The sequence below is a fragment of the Tauraco erythrolophus genome, chromosome 29 (assembly GCF_009769465.1).
Source record: "Tauraco erythrolophus isolate bTauEry1 chromosome 29, bTauEry1.pri, whole genome shotgun sequence".
NCBI lineage: Eukaryota > Metazoa > Chordata > Aves > Musophagiformes > Musophagidae > Tauraco > Tauraco erythrolophus.
This window is the reverse complement of record NC_141493.1, coordinates 3,011,719-3,037,890: the sequence shown is the minus strand read 5'-3', so window position 1 is coordinate 3,037,890 and position 26,172 is coordinate 3,011,719. Positions and strand designations below refer to the sequence as shown.

Genomic DNA, 26,172 nt, shown 5'->3' with positions numbered 1-26,172 from the left:
AGAACAAACCAAGAAGGAGACATAATTCAGGAAGGAGTAACAAGTGCTCTGTAGTGTTGAAACCAGAATCAACAGTGAAATTATGGCACAGTACTGGTGAACCTAAACTCTCCACTGGGAGTGAGCAACAGACACTGCTCGAGCAGAGACGGTGTAAGGCAGAATGTCTGCACTTCGTCTTAAATATATATGATGACTAGCAGAAAAGATGACTTCTTGTTCTGCTAACAATGCTCAGGTCTCTGCCTGCAATCAAGAACCTTAGGAGACCACACATCATACACCGGCACCTGACATCTCAGGAGCCGACACGTCCCGACTTAGGAATGGCTGGGATCTGTTTCACTTCAGGCAAACCAGGGCTTGGCTGTGCTACAGGGGCAGAAGAGGGACCGGTGCCTCGCTACAGCTCTAAAGCTGTAATGAACTTCCCGTGAAAATACTGCAGGACACACCTCATACTGGTGTGTCCACACTGGTGTGGCTTACCTTGTTTCAAACACTGGTGCAAATCACATACTGTGACAGATTTACACCAAGAATGAGCTGCTGAAATTGCATCAGTGAAAAAACTCAGGACAGACAAGACTAAGACAGACAAGAATTCCAGCAGGGTGACTTCTCCTGCTACATGATTAGTGTCTCAGTACCGGAAAGGTAAACCAGAGGCTGGGAATACAGTCACAGTAACAGTTCCTTTTGGCATTTCCTAAAGAAAACTCCCAGTGCAGTGAATGGAATGGCAGGTGAGATCATTAGTCTTTAGGGTCAGAGAGCCCCAGTATGTCAGTAAAAAGAAAGCAGCCATTTCACTCCAGGTGCTTGCTGTTACACCAGCAAGTGATGATCCTCACTGCAACCCTTGCTCTGACGAGACAACGCTGGATTTTCTGGTTTTTGGGGGTGGAGGGGGAGGTTTGGCTTCACGTCTGCTGGGTAGTGGTGGAGCAACCTGAGAAGATAAAACAAAAACAGAAAAATAAAACTTTACCAGCAAGTTAAGACATTTTCCTTTACCAAACAAGAAATCCAAAGAGTCCTGTAGTACTTGATATTTCTTTCGAGAGCAAATCTTTGAATTCAGCCTCTCAGTGCCACATGCAATCAATAAGAGGGGCAAACAAGAACAGATTCCCCAGAGATAAAACCAGACAGGTTTTAGTTGCTAGAATACAGTTTAGCTGCAGCTACACTTTAGTTGCTCCTGACCTGCAGCCTGACTTATGAGTCTGAGCCATTTGCCCCTCTGTCCCACCTTGGGTTTATCAGTAAAACGGCCATAAAGTCATTTCCCTCAGGGTTTCAAGAGTCAACTCTTTTTATCTTGCTGGCTTGACAGTTGCACCAAGGAGGGGCCAAAAGGATGTAAAACGCTTCCAAATCAGAACTGTGAAACTAACTCCATAAAATGGCAGCAAGAGTTCTACGAAAGCAAGCCACAGCCCTCCTGCCCCGCACAGAGGCTTGTAGGGTGCTCCTTGTTCTCGCAGGAAACCACACTAGTGGGGTTTTTTCAAGTTGGCTGTTTGCTTTTTTTAAGGTGCATCCTGTAAACAAATGAGATGGGAAAGGCCAGGTGAACAAAAAGCTTATCTGGCTCATCACCTGATTAGCCAAAATGTCAAGATTTCAGAACTCTTTTAACTGAAGGAGGATAGAGTCAACTTCAAAACCCTTCAGAAAATACTTCTACAATCTCTCCTCACAGTCCTTCGAATCCTTTTCATTTGGCTGCAAGCCAAGGTCAATGTTGCAAGCCAGAACATGTTAGTAATTAGTTTTCTTACAAGACTCAAGGGAAGGAAGCTCTTTTATTAATCCTCTTGAACCACTGACTCCCACAGCATCCCTAGAGCTGGCACACTGCCGCCGATCGTGCCACCTACAGCAGCTATACTGCCCCTTTCCAGAAGAAGTCAATTCTGACCAAATGAAGGTCGAAGTAGAAAACCTCCTATTTACCCCAGGCTTCAAGGCTTTATGCCAGCGTCATATCTCTCTCTCTCTAGCAGAATTCAGTGATCAGCTGTTTTGTTGTCTTCCTGTGCTGTCAGAGGTAACCTATTTTACCTGCGATCATTCTTTAAATTCTTTTTGGTCAAATTCCGTGTTCACCTCACAAAGGAACTCAGTAAATCCTCTTTGCAGATTAGACTGGGGAAGACATCCATCCCTTCCACAGTTACAAAGGGATGCTTTCTGTTGCTGCACATTGGTAAGCAATTATATCAGAAGCACCTACATTTCAGGAGCAGATGAAACGATTCTGACACAATGACCAGAGTATTTGCATGTTAAATATCTGCAAGCTGTTTGGAATCCCACAGGGCAAGAGAAACATTAGTGGTACAGCATAAAGAAAAGGGCAATCTGATGTTCCTAGAAGGAAATCATCTTCATGAAATTGAGAAAAAGGCTGTAGCGAAGATGGTGATATAATACAGGCTGTTTTGAGTGATTAATGATGCACACCTTGAAAAAACCACACTCTTCTAAGCTCAAAAGGAAATATTTATCATTTCCGAAAATGTGTAATTTTTCAGGACCAGATTACTGCTCTCTTTTACATTTATAATGTTTTTGAAACTTTTCAATCATTGCACTTGTTTGTTTTCAATGTTTCTTCCCACCTCCACACACAGTTTGCCTAACCAAGGACAACACAACTCCCACTTGGAAAAAAAAAAAAAAAGGGACTGCACTTGATAGTCTTCTCTTGAAGAGAAAAACTTTTTATTCTTTTGTGGTTTCAGGGAGTGAACCACTAAAATGATTAGACAAGTTTCAAGTAGCACCACCCTAGAAGCAGCTTGGAAAATTCCACTGGTGTCTCTTTCTCAAAAGCTGTTTTCCAAACAAATGTCAGCTCTCATTTCCTTACCTCCACAGAATTCCTGGGGTTGCTATTCTCATAGGGTTTGCTTTTGGGCGGAGGTGGGGGTGGGGTGCTCTGTAAGCTAGAAGTTGCCAATCCATCAGCTTGCAATGAGGGAAAACCTAGAAGCAACAACAATAATAAAAAAAGACATTAGAGAAGGTGGAAAAGGAATGGGAAATGGGATCGACCATGCAGAATTTTAAGGGAGATTCATTGAATATCTTGTGCTTTTGAACTGCTAGCAGTTCTCTGCTTTAGCAGCTAAACCTGAATGGGTATGTCAAAAGCAGAGTCACAGTTCTACCTCCCTTCAGTTCAAAAAGCCCAGAAGAATTTTATCTTCATCAAACCAATATAAGCTCATGTGAAAAATGCATGCCTGAGAAAACAGAAAATGGAATCCATTATCACATCTGCAATGTTCAGTGGGGTTTCCTTTCAGCCTGGGCCTCAACCTGGGAATTCACTTTGATTTTAACTCCAGTTGAAGGGGTTGATAAGTACCCAAACTTCAGAAGAACTCTTGGGAAGCTGTCCTGCTACTAATGGCAATTAAAACCGCTTGCTAAGTAAAAGAGTGAGGTTTCACATTCCTTTCACAGATCTTTCTTTACATAGTTTTCCTGCATTTGTTTGTTTCTGGTTGTCTAATCACTCCATACCCCACCTTCATACGTATTTTTTTGTGTTTTAATCCTCTCAACAGTTTTACACCAGTTTAGTTCATTATATATACTGGATTCTGAATTTATGTCCACATAAGAGGAACTTCTGCTCCTTTAAAACAGAGCAGTGGAGTGAGAAATGCAACAGCAAGCAAGGAAGCTGTCAGTGGTCATACTACAGTTGTATTTTTACCTTAGTCATATTTATATGTTGCTTCAGAACTACAGAGCTTACTGGATATGCAAGGAGGGTAACTGTGAAAATTATTCACTTTGCTAATTTTTCAAGATAAATTCCTTCTCTTTTAGGTCTAACGTTTATCAGCTGAGTTTCCAAGTTGCAACTTTTTGCCACGTGATGGGGAGTTATTGTTCATTAATTAACAAAGCATTCAGGGCTTGCCCAGAAAATTTAGCCATAGAGCTGATCAGAAATGCCATGCTGGATTGATGCAGTTCCATCCAGTGAATTCACAGGAGAGATTCCTTTAGCATGTGCTGCAACCACCTGACCTGATGCATTTCCAAGTATCTACATTGACTGCATGTGATGTTCACCTTGAGGTTTCATATACCTTCCCACAAGTCAATACAGGAGAAAACAACAAAGAAATTGAAGAAGATAAAACCTGTTCTCTGGAATTCACCAGAAATACTGATCTTAACCAGTGATATGTAAGTCACAAGTATGACAGTAATGCCTTTGATAACACTGCCAAATTCTGTTATCTGACAAAAATATCTACAAACATTAACAGCCCAGGGTCATTTGCTGTGAACTCCTTCAGAGCAGTTCCTCCCTCCCTCCTTCCCTCCCCAGCAAAGACATACTAATTCCTACTACTGCAGGTACTGCTGGCAAGGATGTGACAATTCCTCTGTAACAGAACTTACTTTGGGTTCTTGGGGTTTTGGGAGTGATCGGTGGTGGGCTTCGAGGCATTGATTGCTGGAGTGAAGAACTCTGAAGCAAAGTCATTCTGTTGTCTCCTAATTGAAGACTCTTTGGTCTTTGTGCTTTTCCTGACATGCCCTGGTTGAAACAAAGAGTAAACAAAACCTTTAGAAGTCAGCAAGGTTGCTGCACACGTATCAGATAATCAGACCTGTCACAAAGGCATCAACACGCTCCAGAAAAGCCATGCATGAGACAGAGAGGTGCATTCAGGTGAAACGTAAGAGCGAAACCACTGCACTGGCTCAGCCGTGTCAAAAGGCATACGCTGTGTTCCTGTGACACATTCAGTTTTCTGTGGGACCTTACTAACTGGGTAGCACTGGTAAACTGTTTTTAACAACCTTAGTGCACTAACTAAGAGAAGATGTCAAGCTGAAAAACTGCTGCATTTGACTAGCAGTTCTGTGAACAAACTGGGGGGGGGGAAGTCTTTCCAAAAAGAAGAAAAGATGACATTCTGAGTGCAGGTCAGGACTGCCAGTATCATCCAGCTCCTTAGGGCTGTGAAACAAGTCTATTTCAGGCTTTACAGAGCAAATCCCTTCCATCCTGCACTCAGGAGATGTTGTTCCAGTTCCTTCCAGTGTCACACGTGTCCTCTGTGCTCTTCACTCAAATCATGAGGCCATCCCAATATGGTCCCAGGAGTCCAGTGTATGAATATTACAGTCTTTTTAAATATCAGCTTATTGCTTTACTGGGAAGGCTGTCACTTACACACGTAATTAAACCCACGAGGCTCTTCTAGAGATCAGTTCTCCATCATTGAGCAGTTCAGTATTTCTCACTGCACAGAGGGGACCACACACTGGGGTACAGTGAATATAAAACTTACAAAGACCAAAGCTGCTGGACACACAGCAAGCCTCTGGTTCCCTCTGGCTTTCTAGCTCCCAAGCAGCTTAGTCAAGAGCTGCATAAAAATCAGTCTGTCCAAGTCTTGTGCTGCACTATGCAGCTATGGAACAGACCAGCTATAAAACCCAGCTTTCTCTGTACTTTGCGATGTTCTGAGGCATCAATACAACCCTTAACTGCTCGTTCACTTCCATGAGCTGATCACACGTGGAATTTGTCCTCAGAGGCAGAGGGAAGAGGGGAGGGTGGGTGTTCTGTTTTGCATCTCTCAGCTCTCTGCAATGGGAAGTGTTGGACAGACATGCCTTCCTGTCCTAGCGAACTGGTCGATATAAACAGCCCTTCTCCCAACCTTTTCCCTCTTTTACTTAATAAAGCGATCAGCAGCTGACATCACAGTTTGTGGGTTAAACCCACTTAATTCTTCCAGAGGCAGAGGGCCAGGCCTCCTGAACCACTGATATTTACAATCCCAGATTTTCCTCTTGAGTGGGAAGCCTGTCAATACCGAACGACACGATTCTAGAACCACAGCTCCCCTTCTCATACATATTCTGCAGACTCCAAGTGCTGGCAGCATCACTCGGATTTGATGAGAATTCCTGAATATATAGCAGCATAACCTGTTCCTGCCAGATTCAGTTGAGGTCTTGGGAGGGAAAAGGAAATAGAAGAACTCATGTTTTCTTGTTATTTACGCAGCCTTTGTTAAGTCAAATTACTATCACTGAGCCGCCGGCTTAAATACTCAGATGCCCAATTCTTGCATACTCTCCGACGGTGTAACATAGGCTTAGCGTAAATCAGGATGATACTCCAAGGTCATACAACTCTACTTTTGGGTTGAAACATATCCATTTGTATGAGGTGATCACGCTGAATCCCACTGTCAGCTTGAATGCCTAACAGTCTCTGATATGCTCCTCGTTACAACACTCCTGTGGGGGTACAGATTCTCTTATCCCTCTTCTGCAAACAATTTGCTCAAGGATTAAACACTCCTGCCCTCACACAGGAGGTCTGCAGCAGAGCACAGACTGGAAGAACCAGTTTTTTAGAGTCCCAAGCTGGCAACCTAACTGTCAAATCATCTTCTTTCAACTCCCCAATCTACCAAACTGATCTTCACCTTGCAGTACCTTTGATTTGTGCAGTGATGCTGACTGATAGCAGCTGAACATCTGGCTTGCCAGCTGGATTTTTGAGTGGGCTTGCAGTGTCTACTTGCTCCAACAAAAACAGAGCAGTTCTACATTGTGCTGAGTGCACCACAGTCCTCCACTCCGACAAGAAACAAGGGCACTGAGCACCTAGATGAAACATCAGTGCCTCGTGCTTCCAGTTTGTACCTCAGGCCAAACTGCAGTTTGGTCTGTGACACAAGTTTTCCAAATAAAAAAGTCAGAATTACTCAGATGACAAAGGCTTTTGGTATTTGAACCCCTCCCACTATTTAATGAAGTTCCCAATGACATGCATGGCTGAAAACAACGGAAACACTAAAATCTCCTGCTGCGAATTTTATTATTGCTCTTATTATTTTATTATTTTTTTTTACCATTTTGGAAGTCAGTTCTGTTTCTGGCTCCTTCTCTACAATAACCTGAGACTTGCTAACACTCCAGTCCTTCCGCTTGAGTTTGCTAATCCGGTTATCACCATCATCTTTCATGGGCAGCTCCTCAGCTCTGGAAGCTGTTGATATTCTTCTTTCCAAGAGAGGCTCCAGAATAGATCTGTGGCCCACATCAAAAGAGTGAAAAAACATGAAACGTTAGTCCATCAGACATTTAAAGCACTGTCTGTTAAAAAGCTGTGATCTCCCAGTTTGCATAAGAGATTACAGTGAAAAACTGAGTTATGACCATAGAACTTTCAGTAAGACTCGTGCTCTTGAGTTACATCAGCAAGTTTGAGTGTTATGTCTTATGTACAAGACAAAGTGTGATCTACTTCCAGAGGGAGCCAGACCTGCATTTTATGCTGAACCCTGCCACCAGGTCTGCTGTGTGACCTGGAGCAAGTCACCTAGACTCCCTGGTTATCACAGATGCAAACCAGATGTACAGAGGAGTAACATCAGGAAACGTTTCCATGTGTGGCAGCTCCTTTTAATGCCGTGTAGGCAGCTGCAAACAGGTAGGTGGAACAAGCATCCTATGACTATGCACCTCTTTGCAGACCACATCAAACTAAATTACCTTGTAGTATCTCACACCCCTGTTTTCCAGAGTTCCTCGGAAACAGACACAGTTTGCACCTGAAACACACTGCCTCTGTCCCTCTTCAGTATCATGTGGACAATTGGGAGTCCAGACACAGAGAGTGGTGGGTTCAGTTCCCAGAACTCTACCTACCTGTGCTTCAAACTCTCTATCTGTAAAATGGAATAACAACATTGGCCTCCATTTAAAGTTTTAAATGTGTAGGTATTACTATTCTGCATGGAACAAATCTTCATTTTAGGAGTAACTAATTCTGGCAAAAGGCATATCCCCACTCCTGTAAATCCCATGTAAAGACTGATTACTAACCCATCCGAACCCGGTCTGGAGGAAGTGCTGTCAGACGAGGTGGAAGATGTAGAGACCACAGAAGATGCCACAGATGTGATAGAGAGCCGTCGCAGCGTGGAAGACATGATATAGGGCAACACGACAGAGCCTGACCTGCTGGGTTTCCTTTCGGTGAGGGAAGGAGGCTGCAGACAGATACACTGGTGACAAATCACGTACCACTGACCCCCAAGTGGGAAAGGGGAGGGTTGTGTGTGTTTAAGGCAAAACACTAAACGACCAGCTATGCTTACCAAAGTTATTACACCATACTGCTTCTCCACTTTCTTCTTCAGCTCTTTGAAACAGGCTGTCAGTCTGTCATGTAGAGGCTTCAGCTGTTCTGTCAGCTTCTCACCATGGATCCTGATCCCTTCTGCCAATAATGGCATCTGAAAGGAGGAACAAAATTAAGCTACAAAGGACAAATCAGTTCTCCTGTTCCAGGAAGGAATTTTCTATGCATGTTACACATCTCGGATACAATCAAAGGACTTAAAGCAATGTGTTTTAAGCTTGCAGAGGCAAAAAAAAGCCATCACACAGTACAGAAGCTCAGCTACCCCCTCATAACTTGTGACACTGTAGTGACACTGTAGTAACTTAACCATTTGTTTGAACTTCATGTGTTCAAGAAACATGAACACTGTCCCCACCTATACTTATGGTTTCCTCTTCCCTACTCAGATTGTATATTCTGCTCTGGAAAACACAGCACATTAAATGTTGGAGAACCACTTCTTAGCCCCTCAAAGCTGTATGTGTGAGGTAGCTTTAACTGGGCTCTGTTGTATGGAAATACGTCAAAACTGGTCTGCAGGGATGCACTTTGCATTACAGAAGAAATACAGCAATTTTTCATTGCTATGCAGGTCAAAATAGACAACTTCCAATGGTTAGGCTGACAAAACATTAGGTCTGATGATTTCATGAAAAGGTATCAGACATTTTGTTATAGTCATGAGGGAAAAATCTATGCCACATTGGCAAATATTCCAGAATAACACAGGAAGCACTACGAGGTACATGGAACAGCCTAGGCCACAATTTTAGAATAGGACAGTTTTCTCAAAATAAAACACAACTGTATGAACATCCAGATTGTTCTTATAGTATTTATCTGCATTATCTTTCCAAAACAATGATGCTGGAAAAACCACCTGCACTTGCACATAGCGCTTCCCAGTCTTTCCCAATAGGATACCTGTAGAGCAATCAGTTGCTTAAGCAGTTCTATTTTATCTTGATCTTCAGGATGTTCTTGAAGATACTTCTCTGTGAAAAAGGCCTGAAAGCAAAGAGAAAAGATGAAATAGATATTACGTTGCTTTCACAGCTGAGTGGAAGATCCCTGCTCTTTAAGAGCAATTAATTAGCGTTATTCCTAATAGCGAAGTTTGGTTTTAATATCTCCCTGACACAAAGAACCATTTGTTGAGAACTGGGAAGATGAGAGACTTGTTTTGTAAAAAAAAAAAACCACCTCAAATTTATCATTTTTTTCAGTGAACACTGATATGTAAAGAAAGTTACTTCATTGGAAATGTTTTCTTCAATTCCAGTATCGATTTGAGTAACAAAGGTTACGTTACTTGTCACTCCAACACCAGAAGCAGATCCAGCCTCTGAGTTCTCACTTCCAAAAGCCTCTCTCACTTCGAGCATCCAGTGACCCACAGCACACAGTGACTGGCAAACCATTCCAGCTGCCGAGGTGAACAGGGCATCTCCTGCCTGCCATCTCCTTAAGCCCTGCGACTTAAGCCCTTAAGTACAACGTTTTCACTTGGGGCTTGTTAGAAAGATTCAGTAGAAATAAAGACTGTGTTGAGAGTTTGACTTGTGGTTTGATTCAACAAAGCACCTTTAGTCTACACTTCTTACGTGTTTACCTTTAATAAACAGAATCTGGTATCAGTTTAAAGTTGAACAAACAAAAGTACACTTTTCCTGGACTGAAGCCTTAAAATTGTGCCAACTCACATTACTTGCTACAGTGTTTTGCATTGAAATGTATCACAATTCCAGAAGAATTTCATTTTTCTTTTTCCTAGATAAAACCCCTAATAATTTTTCATTTGGTTTTAAAACACGTCTCTGACCTACTTCAGCCTCTGCATATATTTCTTAGCTCTGCATTCCATTAACTGGGCTGTATGTGCAAGTGTTTATAGGCTTAGTGGTATGACTCTGGAAAAGGCTGATGTCAAGAGGAGGTTAGCCTGGGAAAGGACTGCTGGGTGGGTCCCAGCGGATTTTTCTTGAAAGTGTTTAATTATTACAAGAAGAAAGCGCATGTTAAAAACGCAGACTTTGGCTTTTGGCTACAATGAAACAATTAAAACTCAAGATTTTAGCCGCCCCCAAAAGCCAAATGTTCTGTACTGATCTTCAGTTGAAATAGGAAAATATGAACCAGAAATGAGTATTTCCAGATGTGGTTACAGATACTTCGTGTTTCCTAGTTTTAACTGCTTTCCCACTTTCGTAATTCTAAACTTTATGTCAACCTTAATTCATGAAATGAGCGGATTTAGGGCCAAATTGAGCCCTGGCAAAGTGTGCAACTCCTCTGGAATCAGCAGTTAGACCCCAGATAAATCAGACTCTCTCCCATTTAACATTTGCACTCCATTTCACGTGACTGGAACGCATCTGAGAAGAATTAAACATGTTTTAACACCATCCATTCAGTTTATGGAAATAAGCAATATATTTTGTGCTGGGAATACCATCATTAGATACTGGGAATAAACAGCTTAAGTAAAACATCACCAAAAAGGAAGAACGTACACTATTCAACTGAAGTCAACTGAATAAACCTGGATAGGAAATACTGCTTTTTTTTCCTGAAATATATGCTCTCTGCTGCAAGACTCCAAAGACAGATTATCTGCTGGAAAGAGAAATCTTAAATTTACCTTACCATTCCATACTAATGGTAAGGTATGGGCCGACCGAGCAGCTCAATGCCCCCACGAGATATGCCCCCATGTTATTACCACCACTGCAAATGAGGCTCAAAAGAGGTGGATCATTCTTCTCTGTGGCAGTGCAGAGCACCAAAACTAAACACTAAAGATGTGGGGGTTTTCCAGCTTGCAGGAAATCTCTTCTTTTTGTTCTCTTCTTGTCATCTTTGAGCTCTGAACACACAGATAGAGCTACAGAACGCACTATGTCTGAGTAATAGCTGAAAACTGAACATGGATCAATCATGGTCAATCTAGGTCTTCAATCTTGCAGGGGTCAACAAACTGAGATATAGACAAACGTGAAAAAGACCTTTTCGTAGTTGGTATATCCTCCCATGACTGCTGGGTCCACAATCCCATTCAGGAGCATAGAGAGAGGATGTACAGGAAGACTCCGGTCCCAGACGTGCTGTTGGACAATGTTGCTGATCTTCTCATTGGTTAGCTCCATCGTTTCTATGGCGTTCTCCAAGGGGCTGATCTCCTCCTGAAGGAAAGAAGAAACAGAATAAAGCTTCATTTGTCTCCGCTGAATATGTAAGTTAAGCAACTCCTCGTATCTGAATGGCAGCCCAATAGTCTCCAGCAGAGGATTTTGGACTCCCTGTGCTAACTATCTTGCAATTCAGAGATGAACACAAGAGTGATCTTATACCTGAACCTGAAGGAACAACAGTTTAGGACTCAGCTGCTGACTGTGGATTATGTTACAGAAGTAACCACTCCCCAAGCATTATACAGTCAATGCAGAATTTTGCTGCCTTGGGTAGAGCTACCTGCAGAATGGCATAAAAAGACAAGCTCTTCAAAGAAGATACACATTTGCTTTTATCAGAAGCAGAAGTTACTGGTGTGCCACATCCAACAGTGGAAGGACTAGCAGTCCTGACTGTTGCGAGACTTTACTTGATGAAAGATTGGAGGGGATGAGACCCAGCCCACACGCAGATCTCACCGTCGTAATCTGTTTGACTTCAAACCACTTGAGGATGCCTGGAAATGAATATGCTGTCGTGTAGGTTGTCCTTTCTATCCACATATTCTAGTTAGAGAAGAAGAAAATTCCAATAAGTAAGGGAAACATTGGTCTTGCAATTCAATTATCTTCTGTGGTAGAACATGGAACCAGGCTTCCAGCACTAGCTGGCAGAACTTACACAATGATTTTCACCTCCACTAATTGGGATAGAACCCAGTGTTTTTGGTAAGAAACACCACCTCTACTATTTAAACGGTACCAACATTAGCAGCAGTAGGCTGTTACCCTCCACGTTGACCAGTATTAGCAGGACTGTGAAGACAGCACATTTAGCCAGAGTGAAATGCAACAAGCCCAACCACTACACATGAGCAACAGAACACCTTATGGGCAGCAAGGAAATATGCTATCACAGCACACCCAAGGCTCGGTCTCCACTGCAAATCTTAAAAGTTGTCCTGAAGTTGAACTGATCCTTCATGGTTACAGGCTGGCCTCCTTAAGGATGGCTACAGCACCCACAATCTACCAGACACAACTGTACTCTGTAGGAAGCTGCAAGTTAGCACAGTATTTATGGATTCTAGATCAAGGACTTCAAACATTACAACCTGAGCTATGGAGCCCCTTAACATTAGCACGTTGGCTTTATGTCCCTGCCCATGGCAGAGGTGTTGGGACTAGATGATCTTTGAGGTCCCTTCCAACCCAAACCATTCTATGATTCTATGTAAAGATTGCAATGTGAAGTCCAGCCCTTTGTTTCTCCTACATTTTAACAGCAAAACTTCCTTGCCACGAGTGGAGGGAAAAAAAATTATGACAGCGTTGCTCAAAATGCCACCAGCAAAACAAACAAACGCACAGAAGCACTTTCTCACAGCACAGACACCCATGCCAACTGGCACCAAAAGCAAAGGACTCACAGCAAACTCGTTGTCTGGATCTTTCTCTCCTTTCCTGACTGGTCGGGAGTGCGTGAACTGCTGTACCTCGTTTGCTCTGTAGTAGCTGGAAAGAAGCAGGGTAAATGGTGAGTATTCTCACCTTCCATCCTCCTTACAGAAACATTCTTCTGTTTCCTCTCAAAACCAACCAGGTTTAAACAAGACTGTGAAATAAATTCACACAAGACACAAAGGCACTCCCATCTTGTGCCTAGGCTACTTGAGAAAAACACAAGAGGAAAGGTTGAAGGAAAAGAAATTACTTTAAGATCTGTTCAGGAACAGGTTTATCTCTATAATTAGGTGGCAGGTTCATCACAGGCTTCACAATAAAGCATTGCACATCTGAGCAGCTATAGTTAAGGATGGAAAACTATGAATTCTTTTGGGAAAACAGGAGAGGGAAAGAAATGCCCTTCCTGTTTTCATCAAATGTCAGACTTCTCAACAATTCCCTGTGCTCTTGTCATGTTTTGAAGAAAAATACTAGTTCATCAACCATCACAGGCATTATATTGCTTCTTGTTGTTTGTATGCTACTCGTGAACTAAAAGCCCGAAAAGGTAAGGGCTGTGCAAATATTCCCAACTATTGAAATTCCCTGGTGAAATGCTTGGGAAGCCTGGGTGCTACTGATTTCTACTTTGGGGAGAGGAAAACAAGGTTCTGTACTAGGTTCTGTAACGGATGCATCTGTCTCCCCTCTCTGCCATCACCCCATGATTATTTGTCGGATTCTTCCACTGCAGTGAAGCTGCCCCTCCTTCTGAATCAAGTAGGCTGTTTTTAATCAGTGAACATCTACTTCATCTTTAGCTTCTGCACCTCTGAATCATGATAGAAATTTTAAAAACAGTTAGTTATTACTATTCCCAAGCACAACAGCTTACAAGGTTGTTCCTCCAGAGCTCTGCTTTAAGACTGAAGTAAAAACCTGCATGGAAAAGTAAAGCACAAACAATTTGACCCACATTAATAGATTATTTCTGTGAAGCACCTGCCAATTGCACTCTGCAGTGGCAACGTTTTACTGGAGGGTAGGGTAGCCCCATACCTCCTTTATTTCACTGAGGGTAGTTCTCAGCAGTATTTTGAAAGCAAAGGCAAGGTCATTCTCCCTGCATTGAGGAGCCAGCTGGATACCAGCCAAATCTGAACCCAAAACCGCAGAGCCACATCAGATCAAGCTCTGAGCCCAAGCTAATATATTCTTTCTCTCAGGAGAGCTTATTAGCTTGGGCTTCACGCCATGCTAAGCATGCTATACAGCTTCTAGTTCAGAACTGGTGCAAGGCTAGTCTGTTTAGGTGTGCAGGCATTCCCTGAGACTGCACAGCTCACCTGGTATCTCCACTCCAGTACACTATTATGAAACAACCAAAGGAAGAGCAGGGAAGTAAAGTAAAAAAGAGCCTGAGACAAAGGAGGTTATAAAAGCATGAAGTTAAACTACAGAACCATCAACCTCTGCCTAACACAACAGTGATCTGGGCACTCAAACTCCTCATCTTTTCAAAAGGTGTTTGTCAGAGTCCGAGAAGAACCTGTACCAAATCCAAGCTATGCAGCTGCTCCCCTTTACAGCGGGGCTATGCCAAAGACCCGGAACCAAACACCCCCAAACTTTTGGAAGAGTTCAGATCTGGATCCAAATTTTGCAGTTCAGGTTCATCTTGAGCCAAAAACATTAGAACAAACACAAACAGATGCAAAGGAAGCAGCTGAAACAAAGCAGCAATAGAAGAGCCATTTTTTGATACCAAGTTTGGTCTTGAATGAATTTTAATTTCCTATGTGGATTTAGTGCTTGGCAGGCTTATTGCAAGGGAAGCATCTGGTATCACTGCTTGAGTTGTGCCTTTGTACACAGGCTTTTAAGGCCAAAATGGACCATCAGATTCTCTAGTCTGGCCTGTATAACGCAGGCTAGAAGCCCAGTAACTTGGTTTTTACTGATGTACATCTTCCAGGAGCACATCTGCTATTGACTGGAAGTCACAAACAAGAATCTGAAGCATCTTCACTGGGTTGCACTTGGTCATGCTCATGATTAAGAGAAAGAGGATCTCAAGCCTTGTAGTACGCCGTGGCATGCAGTTTGGAGTTCCACCACCACAAAATAGAACAAAAAAAGATAATAAAAAAAGAAGGTCTGTTCACCCAGCATCGTTCATCAACATAATCACTTCACACGTCTTACAAAGTGACTTCTAGGGGAAAAAAAACCCCAAAACAGTCACTTCATAAAAGATGACTGCAAGCAAGAAAAGAGCATACTTCCACTTTACATCCCACTTCCACTGCCTGTGTTTTACATCTTTCTCCGAGAACTACCGAAGTGGATCACACCTGCACTACAGCAGTCAGCACCACCTGCTTGAGAAGGCAGTACAAGAAATCCAGACCTGCAATCTGTTCAGGTTTCAACCTAACAGCGACTCGTTTAACTCTGACAATTTCAAGCTGTCTTTTTCAATAACTTTAAGTTCACTACTGCAATTCTGGATAGTCTTATTTTCATGCCCAGTGCCTGTCTTCAAATGTCTCCCTGGAGCAGTAAGTCCCTTGCTTGTTATTATTCTTGTTTACTCGTGTTATTCTAGGAAAGAGGCAGATCTTGAACGTGCCAAAACGTATTAGAACCAAAAGATACACTGTTTAGGAGAAGACTTGATCTCCTCTCCTGGAGGGGCAGTGCTGGTCATCTTCTCAGCACTAGGAAACTGGGTCAAGAGCTTCAGGTTGAAGTCCTCCCTTCGTTCATACTCTTTGCCACGGTAGATAAAAATTTTATTCTGTGGGTAGCAGAAGAAAAAGAGAATTAACATTAAACAAAGCAATGAGAAAGAGCTTTCCAAATATACACAGAATAGTCTCAGAGATCTAACTCATGTGAGGGGTTGTCTCCTAGCTCAGTAGTCAAAACACGTGAGAGAAGAAAGAGGCTGGAGTGAGAACACAGCAACTCTCAAGAGCGAGGCCCTGCAACAGCAACCTCCTATTTGTCTACAAAATTCATTGTTCCACACACAAGCGTTATTGAACATGTTCATGTTTTCCAGCACTCTAAGAACTCACACATTCAACACACGAAATCTCAGTCAGGGGACTGATTTTAAGCAAGAGAACATCTGTGCCAAAAAGTTCTCTGATGCAGGGAACTGCTTGCTCCTTGCCAGCCCATCAGCAACTGAGGGATGTCCCTATGCACAAAGACACAAGTTTTACCTCCGTTCCACTCCTGACTCTCTTCAGCTGCCGTTAACAAACCAGCCAACTACGGCAGCTTTGTACTACAGACTTAACATGAGACCATGGCCAATTATTTTTTCCAAACTGGCCACCAAGCAGTGGTGGTTTCTGGAAGGGACGGATTGAAAAACACGACCTGGAGGTGAAAGCCTTCTATGCCATCCAGTTACACAGTTCTAAGTTAACATTTTTCTTTTTTATTAAACTTGGCTTCCATTTAAGGCCAGCAACTTCAAACAACTCCAGTCTGAAAACGTAAGTGTTCCTTAATTTTAAATAATAGTCAGGAATGTTTTCTAGTGTGCTGCACCCTGCCCATCTGACTCACTTTGGCTAGATTCTCATATTATAGCTAGCATAGATCCAGCAATGCTTAGCAGCAATCCCAAACAGGAAGCATCTTTGCATTTTAATTCTTCTGCGTGGGACAGACTCTCACTAACGTGCTTGAGCACTGAAACGATCCATGTCCTGAAAATTAGGTTGATTCAGGCTGAAAAGCAACGGGATAAATTCTTTACAAGCTAAACATTTTCTAACAGCAACAATTATGTTTCTGAAGAAGTGTACAGGGCACAAATACAAAAGGTAGATTCTGTTTAACTCCATGTAAGAACATCTAACAAACCCTACTGCAACACTAACTTCACTGAAGATGGTAACAAAAAAATCTGGTTTCTTACTTGTTTCTTTTTATACTCTGAAATACTTTCAAATCCTTAAGAGATTTAGATCTCTCAGTGTCATTCAAAGGAAAAGGAGTTTAGCATTTGAATTTTCTTGGAAGCTCTGCAAAAGTTGTGACTTTTAAGGTACCCACCACTTCAAAACTTGAATGCTGAAGAATTCTTACCCTGAGAAAAGAGGGGAAACCCTGACCATAGTATCCAACAGCAAAGTACTCTGCTTGAGGTCTCATTGCCTTCATAATATTCTCATAAAAAGTAGCTCGTTTTTTCTGAAAAAGAAAAAGTCACCAGCATTTTCACTTTGCAGTATTCAAGGACACTGCCAGACTGTATCTCACATTCCCAGTGACAATTCCTGATCTGTTAGTCTCCCCTACAGAATATTTTACAATTATTTTTTTTTTTTCGATACAGTATCTCATCCTTATCCATTTACTTGGTTAAATATTTGGTTTGTCTGGGCCAGAATCAACTTCATTTCCTGGTCTGCAGACATGAGAACAATGCCATGTTTTTTAGGATTCCAGAAGGATACTTGAAATCCTTAACTATTGCAACACAAATTGAAAATAAATATGTTCTGAAACTGAGCAGACAAATGGTGACAAATGTCAGAGAACTGGCAAAATAAAACTGGGCAGATGATTCTCATATGAAAGAACATAAAGACCATCTGGTTACATCCTTAACCACTAAAAAACATAATTCAGAACCAAGATGATTCTACAGTTCTGTGTTCATACACAGTAGTTTTACCACAGAAATAACAAGGTGATGAGATTTATGGAGCCTGAAAATATACCACGCCAAATGTTACCTTATTTGATTAACACCAAGAATGCTAAACATCTGCACACAATATTGTCATGCTAATTACAAGGTCAAACCCACACACTTTAAGGAAAATTATGAAAACATTCTTCTAACATTAAGCTTTACAAAACCATGGGGGTTACGTCGATTTGTTTGCCTTTAACATAAATGTACTTTGGGCTTATCCTGCTCAACAATATTAATTTAAGCAGTCAGCAGCCTGCTGAAAATGGAGAAAAAGAAATCTTACCAGGAGATTACCAAGTCCCTCATAATCAAAGACCTTGTTTTCATACATGTCAGCCAACTCTTTGCTTAGCTGAATGGCTTTTTCCCACATCTCCATGGAGGGTGAAGGGAGGCAGGTGGGGGAAGAAGAGCACAAGTGAAATAAAAGACTCAGTTAAAAGCATTCATTACCACAGATAGGTAAACAAAAAATTCAGCTGATTTTAATTCAAGCAGTACTTTAATGCACTGCCAACTTTCCCTTAGACTCCACACTGTACATTTTTTGCAATAATTATTATAGTCACACAGCTCTTTTGATTTGTAGATCTGAAAGCAATTTACAAAGTAAGGTTTCTATTGTTCCTCTTGATAGGGAAAACTGAGGCACAAAGAGGTGGAAGAACATGTTTAAACAAAGGAGAGAAGGCCAGGTGGTCTCCTCCTACACTAACACTTCATCCTCTGCATCAGGCTTCTCTGGGTTTGTCTCATTCAGCCCTGGTAGAACCATCCATCCAAAGCCCAACTAACACAAGTTCAGTTTCAGCCAGACAGAGCCCCACTCACTGCAACGCAAAAACCTGACCAAAGCCCTGACCCAGAAAAAGAAACCACAACACCCATAGTTTTCTCATCTACCCAGTATCTTGAACAACGTTAATTTTTCAGATGCTCTTCGACTGACAAGGAAATAGAAGGATCCAAGAACCACCAGGACAAACACATGCCCTGCCCGTGCCAGTGCTGTGGTCCCTATTACAAAGCCAGACCCAAGCATCAAAGCCCTGTTAGGGAACCATGGCTGCTTTTACCCTTGAAACCAGCTCCAGTCCCCAAGCCAAGTGGTTCCCAGTGCAGAGACACTCACTTTGCCCCTGTCAAAGAAGGAGATGATTTCTTGGTAGAGTTTTTCCTTGAGTTCCTGTTGTGAGTAGACATAGTAGCTGTCCCTCTGCAGGAGGTGAGGGACACAGGGCTTCTCCGACCACTAGTAAAGAGGGAAAAAAGGCAAAGTTGAAGGAACTGGAACATTTTCAGATGAAGAAATCCTTAACAGTGGATAGATTCGACTTCTGCAGGGATGTGTTCAAGACAAATCCATCATTAATACAAAGGGAGAGCAAGGAAGCTTTGCAGTGATATAAGCTGAGCTGGCTGACGACTGTAAACGAGGAATGCAGACAAAAACACTGCATCTCAGCAGCACTGTGAGAATAACAAGTAGCCAGTAAGCTGTAACTTCTTAAACCACTCCAGCCAGCTGCTCAGAAAAAATCTGATTATGCTCTCCCACTACACACATAAGCAGCCAGAAAGCTTCAATTATATGCAATTTATTTCGACATTAAAATTTCATTTTAAATCAGTTTAAGAATTCATCTGGACTTCCTAGAATTTTTTAGTCATATTTAAAAATCACTTTAGAATGTTAATACGAGTTTAATTATATTTGCAAAACTGGTGTGATTTTGGCTTAAGGTCTTAGGCTGAGACACTAACTGAATGTGTACGCTTTATTAATCTGTGCAGGACAGGAAGAGGTTGATTTAAATCCAAATTAAGATGGCTTAGGCTAATGCATTTTACACTACTCACACAGAAGTAGAAAAAACTGTACCATGACCCTGAACACGGACATTTTCTCCCAGCTCACTATAGCACTCTGTTTCACCAAGAGTATGTAACAAAACAATGCTAATAATATTTTTGCTTTCATTCATTTAGCTGCTGTGCAATTTGCAAAATCATGAAGCTCCATAATGACCACTAGAACCTAGGTGATGCAAAGTCACATTAAAAAAAAAAGAACAAAGTGAATTATTCTGAGCTGTTTGTCCTGCATTTAAAACTTATACCTTGACAGTAGAAATTGAAATTGGCTTTAGTATAATACCTGGAGCAGTTCTGCATGGAGGAGGAGAGTGTATGCTGCCTCTGTGAAGTTCTCACAGTCTATGTGCAGGTCCCGGAGCTTATATAGATACCTAAATAAATGAAAAGCAATTGGTACTTGAAGTGAAGGGCTCCTCTATCAGTGTACAGAACACCCAGAGAAATAAAGGATTCATCCGCAGAGGTTTACGGAGGGGAACAGCCTACCTGATATAAATGTCCTCTCGTTTCTTCTCCTTATAAAAATTCTGCCAAGAATAGAAAAAAGTCAAATTTTTAAGATGGACTGCATCATAGATCTGCACAATCATCTCTAGACAAGTAACTTAACCATCAGTTTCAGATATTACCAAGATCTTTGCTGTCATTTTGACTACTTAGGTGCACATACCTCTGCAGCCATCCCTTTAAAGTGCAGCTACTATCACCTCTAGGAAAGGGTTAAGTCAAAGAAACACTTGTCCAAAGTTACACAGGCTCTTTGCAGTGGAACAGGGACTTAAGCCCACATTTCCCAAACTATCAGCTGGCCATCCTTCCTGCCTGTGTTCCAGATTACCATACAGACAAGGACCAGCCATGTGACTTCGTTTTGGACTGCACATCTTTTTACCTTTTCTAGCTGATAGCCTGATTTGGGCCCATCATTAACCAGAAATGGCATAAAGAATTACTTAAAATCCTACCAAAAAAAAATCTTTCAGAATCCACAAAAGCCAGGTTGGTAAAGAAGCACCCATATCCCAATCCAGCCTTCCCCATACCAGCACATTGACAGTGCAGCTCATGCGGTTCTCCTTGCTTTCATCATGCATGATCGTCCGGTAGTCCAGCAGGTTCTCTAGCAGGCTGCTGACCAGCAGGGTAAACACCTCCCCAGAAGCAGACAGGTACTTGTGCTTCCGACAGTGCTCCAGGAGGCTGCAGGAATACCCAGAGAGACAGAAGGGAACACTCAGCCACAGTTCTCAGCGGTGGTGAGCAAACTCCAGTGTAAATTACTCAAACAGCTGATCAAAAACTCGTGTGCCACACTTGGTGCTAAAAGGCAGCTCTGATTTTGCTTTAACTCTGAGCCTGCTGTTCTCAAGCTGTTCCACCTGCCAGTTTGGCACCTGCCTCCATGCTTTCATCTCCAAGTTTAGGGCAGTTGTGCAAGTTGCTGCTCCAGAATAACAGCATCATTTTAAGGCAATCGGTCTCAGAACACCTGTACAGTATTAAGATCGCTGTCAACTGCGCTGTCTCCCTGTTCACTGGAGTGATGAATTCGAGTTTCTTTGCATTAGAAAAAGAGCCAACTAAGCTGTTAAAAAGAGCCTCTATGTTCTTTACAAAACTTACAGTTTCTCCAGCAAAATCTTGTACTGTTCGTCCCCTCGGCCACCCTCCACTTCCTGGTCCAGCTTTGTTATCAACTCATTTTCAAACTGAAAATGCAAAAACCCACAATGAATAGACAGCAACTCTCAAGACTGTGGTCTGAACATCAGTAATGTTTGAGGCTGGTGTTTCTGAACTGCCCCGCTGTCAGACACTGATTTTACGAGCCAAGCTAGAGGACACTTTCATTGTTAGAGGAGAATAAAAATTATAAGAAGCCAAAACGACAAGATTGGAGCAAGGAAATGTAAGTCCTCTCTCTTTCATCCTACAGTCACTGGAAAGTCATGCTCTGGGGTGATTCTTCCCCTTCTCCCTCATCTGTTAGCAGTTCAGTTTTTCTAGGATGGAGAAGCATTCTAGAAGTCAGCTTACAAAAACGTCATTCACTCACCCTAAAAAAACTGAACTACTACCATCAGTTAAGGGCAAGTCACAACTCTCTGGCCATCATAAACACTTCTGACTACTAATTAAAGCAAGTTCTGCTGACACAAGAATCAAATCCTGTGTGATTATCTGTCTAGCCATGAAGATACGCCCTGTTACGTGCAAGCAGGCCAAGTACACGGTTTCAGTTATAACTGCAGCTAGTATATAAATACCACTGGAATGGAAAATCCATGCCATACACATCTGCTTCCTTCCACCAATTCCGAAGACCCCTGAGACCCTGGGGCCAACCACACTAAAGACTGATGACCTCAAGGGAAGAAAGATCCCATATGCACACTGAAGCTGGGGTCTAACCTGGTGTGAGGACGGTGCTTAGGGAGATGCACATCACATTTGACAACAGTCTGAAATGCCAAGGTGGCTGCCTTTTGGATGGATGGCTCCTACCCATCTCCAGGGAGAAGACTGTCTACAGTATAGCTACAGTGTCCCCTGCCTGCCAGTTGAGATGTTAATGCCTGATATCCCCAGAGGAAAGTTGGAAGAATAAGTCCTTAGAAACTGCAGTGAAAACTTAACCTCAGGGCAAAAGCAAAGCTCCTCTTTTTACTTCCTTACTTTCTGGTGCTTTCTCAGTAGCAATAAATGGTAACTTTTGGAGAAATTAGCACAGGGTTGGAATCCAGGGATCCGGGTCGTGTTCCCTGCTCTGTCCTTGTGCAGCCTCAAGCAAATCGTGTCTGTCCTTTCTATCACTGTTCTCCTTTCTGTAATGGTGGCATCAGTATTCACAAGTGTGTTATCAACGAAGTCAACGAGCCATTAGTCAGCAGGTAAGAAACTACACAGTCCTAACACTTGACTGTCCAGTTATTTTCTTTATAGTAACCTACATTTACAGCCAAAGATCTGTCTTGGGGAAATTTATATTGTTGTTACAAAAGTAAAAAGATACTACTTTTTAGAATACTCGCTTAGGGTCTCCAAATTGCTTCACAATCTAGATGTGAGTATTCACACATCTGCAAATGCAGAAAGACAGGAAAACAGAGGAATTCATTAATTGTCAAAATCATGCAAACACTCAGTCAGGGACAGAACTGAAGAGTCCTGACTCCTACAGACCACAATAACTTCCCGAAGTGTCTGGCATAACGCTTAGTTTGCATGGGTTTTTTTTTTGTTTGTTTTCTTTTTGTTTAAATGTTCTCTTCTTCTTCTTGCCCAATGGGCACTGTGGAACCTCTGTACTGAAGACACCAGGCTCCCTTACCTTGTGGAAGTTTCTGTTCTCACTGAAGTTAAACTCACACTGCATCATATCAAAGAAGATGGGAATGGTAGCTTTCCGTAGCTCAGGCTCTGGGACCAGAGTTACCTCCAGGATCGGGCCTACCATTGATGGAATGAATTTTTTTTTGTGGGGACCTGCAAAAAAAGTCAAAGTCAGATACATCCCAACGGCAGGATTTGGATGTCCAAATGTTCAAGCACATTATTCATATAAAGTAAAGACCGTAAAACACAGACATTTTGCTTAGAATGCGTATTTTATGGGGATAATTGCTACTTAAGGTAGAATTAACATGTTACAGTTCCAAAATTCAGGAATAGTCCAAGAACAGAACAGAACTGAATTGCATGCAATGTCACAAATCACAAAGACTCTCTGTAAAATTCTACTCTTGTCCTTCATACAGCAGAATAACCTTTATAAGGAATCTAAGTAACTATCTCAGCAGCTGACGTGTGAATTAGCTTTTGCAAGCTATTCACAGAAAAAGAAAGAGATTTTGTGCTCTGAAACAGCTGACCCTTAAGTGTATTTCCCCACATTAAACATGAGCAATTTTTATAAAAAATAAAGAATTTGAAACCCAGCTTGAGAGTTTGAATAAAGATAATTCTTTAGCTGGAACTCACCCAGGTTATACCACATATCCCTTATTTTGAAGCCAATTTCTTTCCTCATGTCTCCATATCTAGAAAAAAAATATTAGAAAAAGATGAAAAAGGCCTACGCATTGAAATCACCTTTACAAAACTGCTGAAGAAATTTAATATCAAACCCACAAAATCTATTACCCTCTCCTTACAGAAAACACCCCACATAAAACAAACCCGGGCATTTCTACCAAGGGGTCTCACAGACTACCTTCCCTACTAAGGGTCTGCCAAGAAGTTCCTCAGGATTAAATATCCTTTTGTTAGATGTTCACCTCTTTTTTCTTCCTTACCCTGCCCAGCAGCAAAGCTCAATGCACACAGGAAGAGAATGGCCATGTGCCACTATGACAGAAGACTGCAGATTGCCTGAGAGCAGAATAAAGCTGCAGCCCTGCTGCTTCATGAAATTCTACCCAGAATTTTTGTTGTATTTGTGTTTTTTTTTTCCTCCTAAAACTTTAACTGCTGACATTGAGAGAACACAGGAATACTTAATTACCAGGCTTCTTAAAGCTGTCATTATTGCAGAAAAAAGATGGCAAACAGTAACTATGTATGCCCTAACAAAATTCTATGTCAAGATCTACAAAGATATTTGGGCACAAGATTTCAGCTAAACATGGACGTAAAAGCTGCTCAGCATCTTTGTGAATTTGGCCAAGTTACTCAAAATTACTACTTTTCAGTTGATGAAAGCCTCTGAAGTGCTCTCGCTTTCAAAGCAGAAAAAGCAAAGAAAGGAGACTAAAAAGTTGCAGGTCTTTTAGGATTCTTGCTTACCTACCTTATGCAACAGCTGAGGAATTGCATGAGGTATTGCTTTGGGAACTATGGCAAGCCTTCTATTACAGACCTTAGAGCGGAAAGAATCTTTTGGCAAGATGCTTAAATTCAGCCCAAACAACTCAGGATCTGTCTGACCAGACTTGGGCATCCACAGTGTAAAAACCTGACATCTGTCCTAGTCACCTCTCCTTCCTTTCTCATCATTCCCTAATCAAGCACTCCTATGGCATCCTTCACCTCACTCTAAGATTGCACAGGGTATGTCTGGAACAGGATAAATAAAGCTTCTTAAAAGCAGGAAAGCCTGGCAACTTTTAAAATGTAAACTCACTTCTTGATAATTTTGTTGCGTTTGGCTTGTGAGAAGGTCTCCAGCTGGAGGGATTCATGAGTGAGAAAGGCCACTGCCAAATGGAAATAGTTATTCCAGAGCTGTGGAAGAGAAACAAGTCTAAACTAGGAGAAGACAAAGGAAAAGCAACAACCACCACAACAGAGCTACCCAGCCCCAAACGCTGCAGTGTCCCAGGTAGGTGTTAACGGGGACACAACAGTGAGCTGGCAGATGAGTCTGTGCTCTCACCACAGCAGGCGAGCCAGGAGCACATGGCAACTCAAAACTTCTCACTCTTTCTAGCTTGTGCTTTCCAACTAAAGGAAGCAACAGCGGGTACACCCGTGCAGCATTTTGTTCTTCCCTAGCCAAGCACAGATCAGCTAGGGCCAGCAAGATGCTCAGTGTGACCTTGCGAAGCCTGCAGCAGTGGCACTGCCTCACTGACCACAGAGTTCTGCCACCCAGAACTGCTTGGCACTCAGCAGCTTTCCTGTAAAAGACCACGGACATTTTCCACAGGCATGCTCCACATCAACCAATCTGTTAACGGTGGGATCTGTTTGTTCTTCCTGCCTTGCAGGGTTGGGGTCCACAAGAAAATACACGAACAATGGAACTATTACCTGAAGTTCAAAATTTGCTTCATCCAGAAAGACACGGTTGAGTACAGTGGTAAATTGGTTCACTGCCCGGAGGAAAACCCTGGAAGAGATCAAAAGATCAAATAAAAGTCTCTTAAAAAAGTAACATCGCAGTTCTGGGTTTATGACTTCTACATGTAAGCTCAGGAGACAGAACAGATGCTCCCAATTAAGACAGGTATTCTTCTGTAATGCTATTTCCCCTCTTTCCCAGAAGAGGGACACTCAGGGAAAGTTATTCTCCTGTTTCTGTTGAGAGTTGTAGAACACTGGAACAGGTTGCCCAGAGAGGTGGTGGATGCTCCATCCCTGGAGACGTTCAAGGCCAGGCTGGATGAGGCCCTGAGCAACCTGATCTAGTTGGAGATATCCCTGTTCCTTGCAGGGGGGTTGGACTAGATGACCTTTGAAGGTCCCTTCCAGCCCTAACCATTCTATGATTCTATGATTCTGAGCAAAAGAAACCTTGACTGGAGGTGGATCAAAACCAAAACCACATTTGGGGTCATCCAATCTCTTTGACAGTGCAATGTCATTCCAGATGGCAGCTTCTGTTAAGTTTAGCCCATCCTCTCCGCTGAAGCATCCAAGGAACTTGCCATTTTCCTGTCCTCCTCCACACTGCACCCCCGTGACACAGCACATGTTGGAGATGAGCTGCACGACTGTGCCATGCAAACAGGAGTTGCATGCCTGTTTTTTCTCCACTCTGCCCCCAGCCTGTGGGACCATTAAACTCACAGGGCATAGCCCCCGCGGTGTCGTGGATGGCAGGTTCTGGCCATGCTTTGCTACTTAGCACAGCAGCCAGCGAGCCAAGGCCATCTCAACTACAGACTGAGCAGGAGAGACTGACTCCCAGGAGGCCAAACAAGGTCCTGGGCCGAGGGCAGAGTGAAGCTGGGTAGCTGTAGCTCTCAGGCTCGCACACTCGGCCCTACACCATGCTTGTGTCCGACCCTAGCGTCATGTCTGGCACGTGATTGCCC

At 42.5% G+C, this 26,172-nt stretch overlaps 1 protein-coding gene across 1 annotated transcript in view; it reads right to left on the bottom strand.

Annotated features, from left to right (window-relative positions):
* Positions 1-850: 850 nt before the first annotated feature.
* DOCK5 (dedicator of cytokinesis 5) overlaps positions 851-26,172 on the bottom strand; it is a 78,170-nt gene continuing 52,848 nt past the window's right edge. The window contains exons 30-53 of the mRNA XM_086627996.1: positions 25,166-25,244; positions 24,537-24,637; positions 23,396-23,454; positions 22,746-22,900; positions 21,038-21,123; positions 20,458-20,614; positions 19,901-19,941; positions 19,695-19,785; positions 18,669-18,788; positions 17,820-17,909; positions 16,921-17,025; positions 15,469-15,610; positions 13,079-13,160; positions 12,795-12,879; positions 11,845-11,931; positions 11,200-11,376; positions 9,119-9,202; positions 8,169-8,306; positions 7,894-8,060; positions 6,918-7,095; positions 6,584-6,586; positions 4,438-4,576; positions 2,882-2,997; positions 851-952 (exon numbers count right to left, since the gene is read on the bottom strand). Of these exons, the coding sequence (XP_086484122.1) occupies positions 851-952; positions 2,882-2,997; positions 4,438-4,576; positions 6,584-6,586; positions 6,918-7,095; positions 7,894-8,060; positions 8,169-8,306; positions 9,119-9,202; positions 11,200-11,376; positions 11,845-11,931; positions 12,795-12,879; positions 13,079-13,160; positions 15,469-15,610; positions 16,921-17,025; positions 17,820-17,909; positions 18,669-18,788; positions 19,695-19,785; positions 19,901-19,941; positions 20,458-20,614; positions 21,038-21,123; positions 22,746-22,900; positions 23,396-23,454; positions 24,537-24,637; positions 25,166-25,244 (2,584 nt within the window). The remainder of the gene's footprint in view (positions 953-2,881; positions 2,998-4,437; positions 4,577-6,583; positions 6,587-6,917; positions 7,096-7,893; positions 8,061-8,168; positions 8,307-9,118; positions 9,203-11,199; positions 11,377-11,844; positions 11,932-12,794; positions 12,880-13,078; positions 13,161-15,468; positions 15,611-16,920; positions 17,026-17,819; positions 17,910-18,668; positions 18,789-19,694; positions 19,786-19,900; positions 19,942-20,457; positions 20,615-21,037; positions 21,124-22,745; positions 22,901-23,395; positions 23,455-24,536; positions 24,638-25,165; positions 25,245-26,172) is intronic.